This window comes from Plectropomus leopardus, chromosome 18, assembly GCF_026936395.1.
Source record: "Plectropomus leopardus strain MGB_pleo_1.0 chromosome 18, ASM2693639v1, whole genome shotgun sequence".
Lineage (NCBI taxonomy): Eukaryota > Metazoa > Chordata > Actinopteri > Perciformes > Serranidae > Plectropomus > Plectropomus leopardus.
The window spans coordinates 26,407,027-26,419,163 of record NC_142193.1 but is presented as its reverse complement, the minus strand read 5'-3'; the positions used below and the strand labels follow the sequence as shown (position 1 = coordinate 26,419,163).

General features: G+C 38.6%; 1 protein-coding gene across 2 annotated transcripts in view; it reads left to right on the top strand.

Annotated features, from left to right (window-relative positions):
• The window catches only part of LOC121957209 (protein shisa-8), a 119,493-nt gene that overhangs the window by 94,940 nt on the left and 12,416 nt on the right, over window positions 1–12,137 (top strand). For both annotated transcript variants that reach the window (XM_042505740.2, XM_088069157.1), the window contains one exon: window positions 5,651–5,767. In XM_042505740.2, coding sequence (XP_042361674.1) covers window positions 5,651–5,767 — 117 coding nt within the window. The remainder of the gene's footprint in view (window positions 1–5,650; window positions 5,768–12,137) is intronic.

Below are 12,137 nucleotides of genomic sequence, written 5' to 3'. Positions count from 1 at the left end.
CATTTTTTTTCTAGCACACTGAGAAAAAAATTAATGAAGGAGGCCCATATGTCACCCACATGTCACCCTCTCAAACATGCAAAGAGTATGTCGTTACCTAACATGTTCCTGGTCAAGGTTGTATTTTATTTACATTTTGTAGCAGCAGCAGCTGAGGGCATCTCAACATTAAGTTATTTTTAGATGCTATGTGTCAAGAGTAGCGGGAATATATGAGGTGTGCAACCATGCATTCATCTGCTGAAGGCAAAGTTGTTTAAGAATCATATTTCATATGCATGTTAAAGTATAATTGGTATTTTTCATCCTGTGTTTTATTTTTTTATGTTTTTCTGTCTAAGTGTCTAATGGAGACATCAGTTTTTGAAACTGGTCCAGTATTGAGAGAGAGTGCTGCAGCTAGAAATGAAAACAGGCCGTCTTGGTGCAGTATGCAACATCCATGTGCTTAAAGTGGTTGTTTTTGACACTGACAGGCTCACATGGACTAAGTGTCTAACAACATTGTTGAAATCATCCCCTCAGAGATAGTTCCTAGATTAACCAGAAACAGTGATTTTAGCATGTATAGAGCCAGCCAATTATATCTAATCGGATTTGTTTCAACCAGCAGAGTTGGTGATTTTTGATACAGTGGACAGATGATCCAAGATGTTTTTTTTTTAGTTTTATTTTGTTTTTGTTGACTTGTAATGAAGTGTGTTTTGAGGCTGTTTCTACTTCAACAAAAAGAATCTTACTCTTTAATAGAAAAAAATTGGCATATCTCTGTGTGGATCCTCTCAAGCTGAGCCTGTCAGCAATAAAAACAAGCACTTTTAGTATAATTAAATTGTAATAGTAATAATTGTAACAATATTTTAAATATAGTTCTCTGGACATTTTTTATCTACTAATTTTTTTGCCATGTTGCTCATTGCCTTTTTTCTCAGTTTTTTGAAAGAAGTCAGACAAATTTGCTGAAGATTCAAAAGTTTAAATACTCGTGAAAGACCTCTGAAGGCAGCACAAGACAAGTGATGTCGATCAAGAAAACAAGTAAACTCATTTCCTCAAAATGCTGAACTATTCCTTAAATCCTACATCCATCCATCCATCCTTTGCAACACTTTATAACATATATAGTGCCGGTTGCATGGAGTGAGTGAGGGCACGTATGTTTTTGCAGCTTCCGCTCTAATAAATTAATGTGCACATTGGCTGGTACCCTAAACAGCTGGTGCTTTACTTTAAACTTTGTTACATAATTATATAGAAAATATGCTGCTGTTTCTGGTACAGTCAGAGGACAATTTTCCACCATGTGTCATAAAGTAAAGTTCTCCTTCATGGCCTCCTCTGACCTGTCCTGCCCTCTCAGTCCTTGTTGTTTTTCTTCCCCTCTCCTTCTCTCGTACACTTACATGAAATGATGTGACATATACGCCACTTGGCTGTTCATCCAGTGTGCCCTGCAGTTCCATAAGTGCACTCATCTTAGCCCGCGCAGCTAGCAGGACTCAAACTCCCTCCCTGCTAGTTTTTATGCACAATGCATTAAACAACAGGAGTCTCCTCTCTTTCTCCCTCCATGCTACCCACGCCACTCTCTCCTCCTCGCGTCTATTTTCCTCTCTTCTCCTTCCCATGCATCTCTCTCTCCCGCTCTCTGTGTGACAGTAGTCATGTCAGAGTAAGGCTGGCTGAAGCCCTTGCAGCAGTCTGCCTCTTTGATGTTGAGCCCTGCTGAATTAGGCCATCACCCAGCGGTGCTCTGCTGCCTGCCTGCACACACAAGTCACACACACAGTACGCTCCCGAACACACACATACAAACAAAAACAAACGCATGCTGGTAGGAGAGCATGCACATGCAAAACAAAGTATACGTGCTGCTGCACACACACAAGGAGTGGACGTACAAGCCACGCACGTCTCACAGTGCCTTCGATAATATGCTCTAAATGTCCAAACATCTCCCATTCTCCTGTTTCTATCACATTCACACACTGTTAGTCCTCATTTCCTTCTGCGCTTCTCTTTAATAAACATAAATTTGAATTCTTATGAGCGCTTCTCCTCTGAGGCCTCCATACTATAGTACATCAAAGAGCGTGCACACACTTATGAACACACACACACACACACACACACACACACACACACACACACACACACACACACACACACACACACAAGCGCTGGAAAAATATAGGACATTCAGAGAGAATTTATTCAAGAATACAGAATACAGGGAAGAATTTATTCCCTTTCAATCTGCTCTCTCTCTCTCTCTCTCTCTCTCTCTCTCTCGTGCACTCTCTTACAATTTGGTCGTATGAATAGGAGCAAAGTGAGTCAGGCAGGAAGCCTCCTGAATTACACATAAAAACAGGCTGGTGACCTGACATCTCATAAAATGAATAAGACGTCTTCAGATGGAATAATATTCTCTGTTCACAGAGAGGAACCCAACTCTGTTGTACCTTTGGTATCTCATGTTCAGTTCCCAAATTGTGTGCAGAAAAATATTTTACTACTCTGAGTGAGTGAGTTATGTTCACTGAAAAAGTTGCATTTAACCAAAACCATCCCACAACATTAAAGTTGCAGTAATCGATTTTTCTAAAGTATCAATGGATAAAGGGTCAAAAACCATATACATTTCTGAGGAGTTGGTGGAGACCCAAAACAGATTTAAAAGGAGAAATACAGTGGACAGAAACAAGACTTCAAATGAAAGCTAGTATTTATCTATATCTGCTTGATGTGTAAACAAGCAGCCCAGTTACCAGAAAAAAATATTGACATTTTATGTTTCTGCAAACCACAAATACATTACATTTGTTTGTTTTATACGTGTCATATCAAAGTTTCTAAAGCAATCCAGTTCTGATTACACGTACTGTATATGAGCTGACTTTGTCATCGTGAGACGCAGAGGATTATAAATTGTGTGTCACCGAGGCGAGACAACTTCAAATTTTCAGACCACTGTAGACCACAGTTTGAGACAAAGGAACAGCAAATCTGATCTTGATTTAGCCAGTTTTTGCTGTTTCCAGTTGCTTTTTAGCCATCGAATGTGTGTGATTCTTTAGCAACCTCTCACTGTTTTTACAGAAGGGATAGTACCACAAAAAATTGTTGTTTTTTACTGAGACATCACTGCATTTCCAGAGTTTTGTGCCTAAACCTATATTTCAGTGTGTCTGCTATAATAACATACAGATATGACATATCAGTGGTTTGCAGAATCCTACAATGTAGATATTTTCTCTAGGGATTTTGATTAAAAAAAGCCAGTTTTCTAACACATTAGCCATATCAACTTCATATACCATACTACTATGCTATGCTAATTTTGCTGCACCCAGGTGGCCAAAAATCAATCAATGTAGCGTTAGTTGAAGTGCCAGGTTTTTTAAGCTAAACCATAACATTAACCCTAAAGAGATTATATTTCTCTAATATTAATGAGATTACTGTAGAAGTGTCACCAATTAATTAGCAACACTCCTACAATGTTATGTTATGTAAAATGGCATCCCTGTGTGGTATTGGTTTTGTGTTTGAGAAAATAATTTTAGTGTCTGAAAAATCCTGTTTTGTTTTTTTAGACCTTATGATTACACCAGCTTTTTTTATGAATATTATTATTATTCATTTATTTATTTACTTTTAAACTCTTTCATCCTGCATGATCAATAATGGAAAAATGCCTTTTCCCTTGTGGATTTTCACCTTTGTCCATATAACTTTTCTTAAAAATTGAGGAATTTGGAAGCTGACATTCAGCAGTTTCCATCATTACAAAACTAACAAATAACCCGCAATGTTTTCTTTCATATCCCAAATTCCTTACCCCATCCCATGGCTTATTAACACGAGTATTGCCTCCCTCTCTTTTCCTCTCTCTGGTGGACAGGAACAGCCCTGTGGTCAAACTGGAGACTGGCCAGGGATCTTTCCATCAATTAGTTGATTTTTTCCCCGCTGTCTATCTCTGCCTTCAACTCTCTCTGTCTTTCTATTCTTCACTCTATCTCTCTCACACTTTCTCTCTGTTTCTCTCATTATTTCCACTGTTGTGGGCTCACTAGAGGACCGCTTAGAGCATGGCATCCAAATGTAGCAAACTTATAGAACAAAAGCTTTTTTCTTTTAAATGGTGTCATTAAGCAATCATACAAAATATCCTTAAATCTACTTTTCCTTTTTTTTTAAATAATGTTTTTGTTTGTATTAATGCACTGTTAAATGAATGAGTGAGGAGAGCAGGTGGCACCAGCAGTCTACATAAGACAATAACATCCCACATTTTACACACACGCAGCAACACGCATAAAATTACAACACACAGTTGTGCCTCCCTGCACTCCACACCGCACACAGCGTGTCATCACTGCATATCAATTACACGGGGAAGTGAGGATCTATTTCTAATTCAATCACTCAGAGCTGGTGTCACATCCCTCGCTCTCTGGGTCTCAATATGCCTCGCTGTCTTTTTTTCCCGTTGCTTCATTCTCACTGATGCGTCTCAGTCGTCATGGGACTGTTTAAAAGGATCCCGTTGCGCTTTTCCATATTTTCTGTCACATATATAATGTTACAATGTTGGATGTTTATATTAAAAATGGCCAACGTTTTAAATAATGAGGTAAATATATGTGAAAGTAATGCCTTTGAGCAAAAACCTCAGGCTTCAGACCGTTCTGAATATTCTGTTTCCAATGGTTTTTTCCTCTTTTGAGAGAAGCTAAAGGGGCTTATAACACAGCGATGGTTCTTGCATGGAACTTTTTTTCGCAGTTCAGCATTTCATTCGCATGATAACAGTATTTTGGGGGCCTGAAAATGCAGCAAAATTTTGAAACCGGTTTCCAGACTGTAACCTTTTGAAAACGCCACCCCTTCTGTTGCTGTGTAAACTGGCAATGCGTGGATCCTGTGAGAACAGTGACATCACAGCCACACATCATGCATGCGTGTGGTGTTCTTCTATGGCGTGTCATCCCAAAGTTACACCACCAACTACTGGCCTGGCATGTACCAACGGTTTTCTTTTTGCATTTTCTGCATTATTTTCTAAATCAGGGGAGCTGAACCATGCCATGTGTTTGTCAGAATGTACAGAGACATATGCACAACACATTTACACTGCAGGTTTGGGAACGTGTGTGTTATTTTGCTTGGCAGTTGTCCTCGTATGAATTCCAACAGCCTATATTAGGTAACGTTCGCCTCTGTCCTGGGCAACCTGCACTTCTAAAAGCTTCATGAATATATTTATTTTAAGCAGAAACATTATGTAATGAGGGCTGATAGAAAAGAGCAAATGTTTATCCAGCCTCAGCTAATCATTACATCCCACAAAGAGCTTTTTTAGCATCTTACGTCACATTCGGGGTACTGTGTGCAAGCACTGCTTGTGAAGGAGAAAAACATTAATGTCATCTTTTGTCAGAATCAGTCCTAAAGGGCCACGATGTACCAGAGTTACAGAGGACTAATAATTGTTATATTGCTACTCCCTCCTGAGAATATTCTCATAACACTAGCTGATGGAAACGTATACTGATTTGCATTTTCTTCAGCATTTTGATACTTCACAAATGTATCTTTTATGTGCACTAAATGTAAATGGACTCTCTCTCCCTGCCCTCAGATCATAACCATCTGAACAACGCAGCCTTGTCTCCCCTGGGTCCAGCCATGGCCTTGTCTCACCCTCACAACAACCTGGGAATCGGCTTCAACAAGTACACCTCGCTCAAGGCCGTGGGTGAGTAGTATCACACACACACTACACGGATAAACACACCTTTACAACCGCGCGTATGCACGTTTGAATACTCACTAATGGATTTAACCGGTGATGTGAACATAAGGACGGATACAGAGTGCAGGCTTAATGCACAGAGGTCAGTGAGGTCAAATGCTGTTCTGTATAAACTGAATCAGGATGATGAAACATACTAAATGTCCCCATACTGATGCACACACTGAGTGGGAAAGTGGTTAAGGGAGAGCAAGCACCAATTAGGATAATGATTTTTTTATGAGTCTGACTCTCATTCAACCATGTTGACTCATGACTCATGTTTTAGTGCTGTGGCCAATTTTGGATTTCTCTATTTTATATCAGATCACAGCTGCAATGATGTAAATATTATGACTTGTATGACCACTCACATGGCAAACTACACACTTTGATTCTAATAATCTCACTTTCGCAAATCTATTTTTGATGAAGTACAAGACTGGAAACTTTAAGGGTAACGTAAGTTTATTTTTTTAACCTGGACCCAATTTTCCTATGTTTTTGTCCCTAATTGACAAATTGAAACAATTTTTGGAATTGGTCCAGAATAGAGGTAGAACGTTGCAGTGGTCAGTGGGGAAACATGCTGCAATTTAACCATTTCGGGCATGTTTGTTAATGTAATGTAATATGTGTTAATGTATATCAACAAAAAGTGCTTGTTTTTTTCACTGACAGGCTCAGTTTGTTATTATAAGTGTCTGACACCATTATGGAAAGGATTCATACAGAGAAGGCCCTTTTTGTAAAAGAGTAAGATCCTTTTTCTTTAACCAGAAACAGCTCCAAAAACTGGTATCCCAAACCCACCAGACTCCATTCAAATAAACAGTGATTTTATTAACGTAAATGACGCTTAATTCAAAGTTGTCAGGAACAAAACAAACCCCTAAAAATGTCTTGGTTTGTCTTAAAACTGTAACATCATTCACTAACTCTGATTTGGTTGAAATCAATCTTAAATTTAACCAATTAGATGTGAAAATATGCTACAACTATACCTGCTAAAATCAGTGTTTATATAAATGGAGCCTGGTGGATTTGGTGATGGCAATTTTGGGGCTATTTCTGGTTAAACAAGAAAAATGTCACTCTTTAACAAAAAGGTTGACCTCTTTATGGATCCTTGCCATAGACACAGAAAAACAATCTGAGCCTGTCAGTGGAAAAAACAAACACTTTTCGGGAGCGGAACCTGACGATGAACAAATGCCCCAAGTTGTTACATTGCAGCCTTTTTCACTGCTGCCGGCTGCAGCCTTGTCACTCACTACTGGATCAATTCCAAAAATTGTTGGTCCCAATAGTAACTCAGACATAAAAACGTGAGAAAATAGGGTCCAGTTTAAAAATGACCAGTTATCCTGCTGCAGTTTAACACGATGCACTTCGCTGAAAGCCGTCACTGTTGAACAGGAGACTAGCAGCAAGATGTTAATTTAAAACACTGCAGCTGTGCCTTTTTGCACTAAAACCAATAGACTACATAAACCAACAGACATAACTAGACATAATGTGTGTATATTTATGTAAATTGTTGCATGCTGTTCACTTCTAACTGAGTAAATCTGTTTTATAATGCTTTATGAAAGTGGGGAAGTCCTGTATTGAATAAAGCAGACATTAGGATCATTGTTGCCTCACAACCATGAAAACAACTGCTGTTTCTTCTGAACGGGTTAGTCATCTGCCTAAAGCTCAGCCGCTATAATGCTGACAGTTATTGACAGCTTCCCTTTCTGTTAATAGTAACTGTGGATCAGACGCTTAAAAAAAAACCAAAATACATAATTCACTGCTGATGATGACATAACTCACACAGGAACTCCACAAGTTTGCAATTTAAAGAAAGGATAAAACACACACATTAGTTTAGGCCTCGGTGGAAGGAGAGTGACAATCGTCTAGACAGCAGCAGTTTGAAGTGACAGGTTCAGGCCTCAAGGTTGCCCTCTGGCCTCTCTGTTTCCCTCTCACACACTGAGAAAAACCACAAATAAACATACACATCATAAATATGTCCTACACACACACACACACACACACACACACACATTACTGCTTCCTGCTGCACAGGCACACATGAGGGGCACAAACATGTACATAGACATACATATCTATCATCTGATCACTGCAGACAGATAAGGACACAGTGACGCTGACGAGGAGCGACAGTTTGCCACGTGTACATGTACTGTTCATCGACACAATATGCAAATATATACAGACAGGACTGCCCATCATCACTGAAGAGTTTCAGACAGAAACTTTTTTTTACATCTGTTAGACTTTTTTAAACATGGCAAATAGCACTTTACAATCATAACATTTGTAGATTTACTAATTTGGACACACTCGTGACCTCTTGTCCTCTTTTAATCTCGTTCTCGTTATTTAGAATCTCCTCTCTCTTTCTGGCTGTCTTAAAATATCAAATGGGGCTAATTCACAATTCAGTAGAGATATAGATGAAGACATTTAGTCATTACTAAAGCCTAATACTTAAAGGCCATTTAACATATGTTAAATGTCATTTATGTCTTCAAATTAGTAGAATATACTTTACTTTGCATTTTACAGTAATGGGCTCAAACTTAAATCATTACTGTACAATGTAATTAAATGTTTAATTATATGCTAAATCGGGGCTAAAATATCATCCATGCACCCACTGGTGTGCATACGCAACATCGAAGTTGAAACACTATTAAAATGACAATGTCAGGAAAACATGGAATTAAAAATTTGACTTTTTGTGTTGAATTTTTCCTCACAGGTAAAAGTCTGCCCTGTCTTCTTGCTTGAGGTGGTTTGGGGATGTAATGCAGTCAGAGAGGAAAACTTCACAAACTACTTAAGGCTCAATAAAGTGGTGCTTAAAGTTAAAAAAAAATCAAATAAAACTTTTATACTCATACTTTTATTAAAGATCTTTGTTTAGTATCTCCTAAAAAGACATAAGAATTGATCATCAATCAAATCAGTAAAACATTACATTTGTTCACATTGCATTTCTTATTCCATTTTTTATAAGTTCTACTACCAGTTTCACCTGCTTTTTGATTGTCATTTTTTGTACTTCTTGGGTTATTACCTATGCATTCACAAAGAGAGAAACATAGATGTACACACAGTCCAGTCATCTTTGGATTGGATTGGATTTGTTAGTCTTTGCGGGGCAATTTGGTTTTCAAATACAGTGGTGGACAGCACAACCAGTATGTTACAATAGATCCACAAAGACATAAACACATACAACATATAGTAGATTTCATCACAATGACATTGCAATGAGCCATAAAAGCAAGACTCCTTGTTATAGTGTGTGCAAAAGCAACTACAACTTGTTTAAAAATTCAACAGCAACAGCTGCAACAGCATGATCTCACATATCTGTGTGATTTGGCCTTTTTACGGAAAGTGTACTTCCTCCCTGATAGCAGGAGTCAAAACCCTGCAAGAAGAGGTTGTTGAGGGTCCGCCAGATCGGCTTTTGCCCTCTGAGTGGCTCCAACTTTGCCAAGATCATTTAAGTTAGTGCCAGTGGTCTTTTGCTTGGGTGGAATAGGAGACAGTTGGCCTCTGGGCACAGATATGGAAAAAGCCCCAATGACTCTCCTACAAGCGAGCAAGAAACACAGACTCTGTGGTGGTTTTGCCTCTTTTTTGTTATTTTTTTTTCATCTCCTTGTAATGGTTGCAAATCTTTTTGTAGTTTGATGTCTCTTTGTGGTCGTTTTTGTGTCTTTGAGGAAATTTTGTGTGTGTTTTTTTGTCATCTTGTGCCTCTTTGTGGTTGTTTTGCTCCTAGTTATTTTGTATCTCTTTGCAGTTCCTTTTGACCTTTTTGGGGTCATTTTGAGTTTCTTCCCGGTCAGTGTGTTTCCCCTTAAGGGGCATTTAAAGTTATTTTCTAAACTACAAGTGTTGCTGATGTTCTTTTTGTAAACCATGCTAAGTTTGCCAGACCGACAACTCATTGAAAAAGTTTAAATTGACTCAATAAAAATGAATAAAACATTGTCAGTAGCACCTAACCTCAACTTTCTAAAGAAAAGCAGTCTCTGGTTGGCTTTTTTGCAGACAGACTCTGTTGGCATCAAAAGTCATTTTGTCATTCTGAAAGATACCTATACTGTCTCTACAGCTCCACTGATAAAAATTGCTGCTGTGACAGCCGGGTTAAGTCAAAAGTCGATAAGCATCCTTTTTGTCTTAGAAACACTGAGTTAAAAGAAAGAGTCATCAAACAATTTGATAAAATTGTCCAAGGCTGGCCCACGGCTGACCTCACGGTCCTGCAGGAGGCTGACAACCACCGAATCATCAACAAACTTGATTATGAACCTTTTCACACATGCTTATCAGCTCTCTTGCTGGGCGATAAACTAGGCAGCAGGTCCAGAGATCCTGGCTGTGTGGACAAAGTCATGGCTAGGACACACAACAGTTTGGGTGGGATAGCTGACACTTTGCCAGCTGAAACAGCAGGGATTTTGGACCAAGCTGCTTTGAAATCTTTAGGAAAAAAGTTGGACTTAATACAGCTGTTAACAACGCATTTGTTTGCTAAAATCTCATACAGAAAGCAAAACAAGAGGTGAAATGTGAGAAAAGGAAGCAGTAAGCACAAAAGGGAGGATAGACGAGAAGAAGGGGATAACAGGTCAAAGAGGTCGGGACTCTCTGACAGCAAACCTGCGCCAGGTGTAGCAGCAGGACTCTGGCTCAAGTAGCCCCGATGTATCTGTCTTAATTACAGGAGCACAGGTGGACTGGCGGAAATTGTTGGATAAAGATGCAAAAGGTTAGAGAGTGAGAAAGTGAGAGGACAGACACAGAATGAACAAGCAGAGAGAAGTGAGAGGAGGAAGAAATAAACTTCCATGGTAAGCTGAGATGATCTGGGTTGGCCCTGAGGAAGCAGGTATAAACTATGTTCATTTTCAGCTTCATACTTGTAATTAAGGCTTCTGCTAGACCATGTGTACAGGTTTTAATGGTCAAAAAGCACTTTATTTTCTTCATATTGGCACCGTCTGTCTGAAACACTGTTTTAGCGCAGTCACACAATCAGTCAACTCTGATTGTTCAGCGTTTCTGGGTCTTATCTGCGCTCTCTGTGTCTCTACTGTCATTGCAGTCAAAGAATGACTGTAATGGAGAATATTGACACTTTCTATTGTGAAAAATCACCACTAAACACAATCGGACTTGTTCCAGCAGGAATATGATCTCAAAGCAGGGCAAAATAAAAAATATCAGTCACAAAGAATATGTGTTTCAATGATGTAAGCATGCAGCTACATGAAGCAGTATACCTGAAGCTACTTGCAGTAGCGTGTATTGAGCAAATCGACGTATAAAGAAATCTTTCAAAAGCTGTCAGTTCATCTCTCAATTTGGGAACAAAACAGTCTGAAGCTTGAGGTTTTTGCTGACAAGAATTACTTTTACATATGTTTAGCTTATTATTTGAAATTTTGGCCATGTTTAATATGAACATCCGACATTGTAACGCAGTATAGCAAAAAATATGGAAAAGCATAATAGGTCCCCTTTCATAAATACGTCTTGTGAGACCCATAGAGCTCCATCCAGGTGAGTGTCGGGTCTTGAGGACAGAGAAATGACAACATGAGACAGAAGGTGGAGGGATATTATCAGAAAGGGTGTGAGAGACTGTTTGCCAGTTCTCGGCCAAGACCGCCTGAAGCTTTTAATTAAAGTCTAATAATCTGACAGCCTGAGCGTTATTTAGAAATACTGTAGAAAATGGCTGTCAATTAAAATATGTATTATATGTAATATTTTCGATATTTAAAAAAGAATTTTTTAAAGTACAGAGAATATGTCCCAACAAGTACAATAAATTGATTGTCAGTTGTTTAGTTGGATTTATTTTTGAGTTTTTTTGTTTTTTTTAAATAATTGCCAAAGAAAAAAACACAATTATTTGAAGACTCACTGATACGTTTTTTTCACTTGTTTTTAACTCAGTTCATGATTAAATTGTTAGAAATGTTGGCTAGGCAGTTGCTGCATTTTTTAGGGTGCACTTTAGGTCACATAATTGATGGGAAAAAAAATGTTGCTATTTTTCTATGATCCAGAATTCCCCAAAAGAAGCTTTGAAGATGAAGGAACTCAACTGGTTCAAAGTTGTTTTTATGTTTTACACTTCAGGATAGGGTTCCTGTACTAGCAGTGATCAGTGGAATACCTGCGGAGATGAATGAGGGAATTTTCTTCAGTCGTATTTTTATGAGTTGGAATGGAGATCCCAGAGTTTAGTACCAAATCTGTCAGTCTGAATTACATCGAGATGTGC